Source organism: Leptidea sinapis, chromosome 2 (genome assembly GCF_905404315.1).
Source record: "Leptidea sinapis chromosome 2, ilLepSina1.1, whole genome shotgun sequence".
NCBI lineage: Eukaryota > Metazoa > Arthropoda > Insecta > Lepidoptera > Pieridae > Leptidea > Leptidea sinapis.
Genome location: NC_066266.1, coordinates 24,188,666 through 24,192,320, shown reverse-complemented (window position 1 = coordinate 24,192,320; position 3,655 = coordinate 24,188,666). Strand labels below are relative to the sequence as shown.

Here is a 3,655-nt window from a genome sequence, read left to right as displayed (position 1 = left end):
TACATTTGTTTATTGGAATAATGTCAGTGAATATATTGTCAATACACGTGGCGCTAGTCGCAGATATTCTAGTAGGCTCCGCAAGAAAACTTGAAGCGGTTGCATGAAATGTGCCTAAATCTCCAAAAAGGAGTGGGATGTAAAAAAAAGTAATAATAATGATAACAGTTTTCCTACACACCAGGTGATCTAGGGAGCTCCCCACCACGTCCCCAATTCTAATTTTAGGGCCGTGAGAACACGCTTTTAAACCAGCTGGTTCTAAGTGTCTCATCACGGTAATGTAACTCAATTCATAGCGTTTCATCAATCACCTATTAACCCATTTTACTTGAGTTGTATATTACTATTATTCGACAATACTTTCCTAAAAGCCTCGCCTAGTATCGGAATACAGGGTCTGGAAATCTCGAGCAATTGCCAATTACGCGATAACCTCGAAGGTAAAGCCAAATTCGTCACATAAGACTTGGCTTCTTTTTACTTTGAATATGAGTGAAGTGTCATCCGCTTGTGTTTATTTTCTACAAGGTTCAGTAGATCATTTATGTATATTAAGAAGAGGAATGGTCCAATAATATACACTTGTAGTACCCCTATACCGAGGTAGATTCGACCTTCTTATTTTTCCATTATTTAAATATGAGATCAGAAGATCGAGTGCAGATCTTTTTATAATATAGTCTTACGCTAACGCTATTCAGGAAGCTATGTCACTATTGTTCAATGTTGAATATTGCGTGGCGTTGTATTCAAAGCGCGGTCAAAACACAACTGAAATAAAACTCTGCCTAATAGACGCGTAGGCAGGGTTTTGCTTAAGACGATTTTTGAGTATGATTGTGAGTCTAGTTGTTTATTGTATGCCTATGATAACAATGACATGAAGTTCGTTACAGTTAATATTATTATATAATAATAATAAATATAATATGAAGAGAATGGCTATTTGGCAAGTCTTAATGGGTCCTAGTTGTTACTATACCGCGTCCAGAATTGAACTATTGTGTTCGCCACTCATAGCTAGTCGTCAAGTCCTGCCCCATTAACAAACCGCCGTATCTTCTTGACGTGAGTATTATAAACATCATCTGGTAGCAGGGTGTAGTCGCCAAGTCCAAGTTACCCAAGACAACAATGTCAGCAGAGAGAATCTGTGCACACACGTCGTTGCTGGCGGATTAATCGCAGCCGAAGAGATGATCCGTCCTTGCGTTAATATTATGTGACCAGAACGCTACTACTAGAACTCTCTACGCACAGAAATACAGTGAAAGGATATTGAAACTCTAACCCCATTCCATTAAATGATTATATTTTTGGAACAGTATGTATTCTATGGTATAACATTAGATTTATATTTAGACTGTAACTCGTACCATATTAAGTACAAGAATGTGGCTTTTCACCAGTTACTGATAAGATAATACATACTGTGTATTATATTGCGCATCTTCAAATTACCAGATTGAGTGAAGTTCTTACAACATTTTTTACAAGAATATAGCTTCTCACCAGTATGTTTTCTATTATGCATCTTCAAATTACCAGATTGACTGAAACTCTTACCACATTTTTTACAAGAATATGGTTTCTCACTAGTATGTATTCTATTGTATCTTTAAATCACGAGATAGACTAAAGCTCTTATCACATTCTATACAAGAATATGGCTTTTCACCAGTATGTATTCTATTGTACATTTTCAAATTACCAGATTGACAGAAGCTCTTATCCCATTGTTTTCAAGAATATGGCCTTTCACCAGTATATATTCTATGGTAAGACTTAAATGGCTGTTTTGAAAGAAAATTATACCACATATAATATTAATATGGCTCACCAGTATGAATTCTATTGTGTTTCTCCAATGCATTAGATCGACTGAAGCTCTTATCACAATATTTACAAGCATATAGCTTTTTACCAGTATGTATTCTATTGTGCATCTTCAAATTACCAGATTTTCTGTAGCTCTTACCACATTCGTTACAAGAATATGGCTTTTCACCAGTATGCATTCTATTATGCATCTTCAAATTACCAGATTTTCTGAAGCTCTTACCACATTCGTTACAAGAATATGGTTTTTCACCAGTATGTATTCTATTATGCACCTTCAAATCACAAGGTCGATGGAAGCACTTATCACATTCATTACAAGAGTAAGGCTTTTCACCAGAATGTATTCTATTATGCATCTTCAAATTACCAGATTTACTGAAGTTCTTACCACATGTTTTACAAGAATATGGCTTCTCACCACTATGTATTCTATTGTGTTCCTTCAATGCATTAAATTGACTGAAGCTCTTATCACAATCTTTACAAGAATATGGCTTTTCACCAGTATGTATTCTATTATGCACCTTCAAAATAAAAGAATTTCTGAAGCTCTTACCACATTCGTTACAAGAATATGGCTTTTCACCAGTATGTATTCTGTTATGCATGTTCAAACTACCAGATTGACTGAAGTTCTTACCACATTTTTTACAAGAATATAGCTTTTCACCAGTATGTATTCTATGGTGTCTCGTCAAATCATTAGATTTTCTGAAGCTCTTACCACATTCGTTACAAGAATATGGCTTTTCACCAGTATGTATTCTATTGTGTCTCGTCAAATCACCAGATTTTCTGAAGCTCTTACTACATTCGTTACAAGAATATGGCTTTTCACCAGAATATATTCTATTTTTTGACTTCAAATTACTAGTTTGATAGTTTCGTTTCATTAAGCTTTTCTGTTTGTTTCTCTTTACATTGTGCTTATGCATGCATGCTTCAACTGTAAGATAAAATATAATATTATAATTAAAAAAAATACAATAATATGTAATTTTCGGAAAATGTTATAGCTTAGCTGATATTGATTCAGTTCGTTTTGTCTAAAGGAAACTTTAAGTGAAATTTCCTTTAGACAAAACGCAGTTCATAAGTTTCGCTTACTAGACTCCCAGATATTTGCTTTTTCGTAGAAGCGATATAATATATTCTACGCTTATTTAACACTTTAAAATAACACAATAAAATGGTTAAAAATTAAAGACAAAATATAACAATTACAGCATAATCTTACCACTATCATTATCCAACCTCACTAAGTTTACCCTTAGTTGTTTAGGGCAGAGCTGGTTGACTGATACATCACAGTCTGATGGTACTTGGGGCATCAAACCTAACTGCAAGTCTGCAGTCCAGCCTGTAAATAATAATATCAACGAATAACTGAATGGAAGGATACTCCATTCAGTTATACCATACGGAAGGAGGCTCAAGTCAAGACAAAAAAAATCCAAAAGAAGTGCCTTACAAATCTGTAAGGCACTTCTTTTGGTTTTTTTTTTGTGTTATCACACACAGCGCATGTAAAACTATATTTATAAAGATCCTAAACTTGTTTAGTCCAACATTAAATCACTCAGGAATAACAACTATGGATATCCTGTAAAACTCACGCTAGGACTATCTACATACTACGATGAAATCTCAGTATGTAATGGCTTTAGTAAATACTTTGAAAGCGTATTTGTGAACCACCGTATTCAATCAACACGCAAAGTTTCACATACATAACACACGACGAAACGATATGCAACAGCATTATTCGAGAAGATGTAATTCTCAAATTGCTAAAATCATTGGATACAAA

At 34.4% G+C, this 3,655-nt stretch overlaps 1 protein-coding gene across 1 annotated transcript; it reads right to left on the bottom strand.

Annotated features, from left to right (window-relative positions):
* Positions 1–1,436: 1,436 nt before the first annotated feature.
* Positions 1,437–2,786, bottom strand: LOC126977960 (zinc finger protein 239-like). Its single transcript, XM_050826674.1, has one exon. The coding sequence runs from the start codon at positions 2,778–2,780 to the stop codon at positions 1,830–1,832; it is 951 nt and encodes a 316-aa protein (XP_050682631.1). The 5' UTR covers positions 2,781–2,786; the 3' UTR covers positions 1,437–1,829.
* Positions 2,787–3,655: the final 869 nt, after the last annotated feature.

Bases quoted from the DNA above. Each gene is read 5' to 3' on its own strand.
- LOC126977960 (XM_050826674.1), bottom strand. From the start codon at position 2,780: ATGCATAAGCACAATGTAAAGAGAAACAAACAGAAAAGCTTAATGAAA.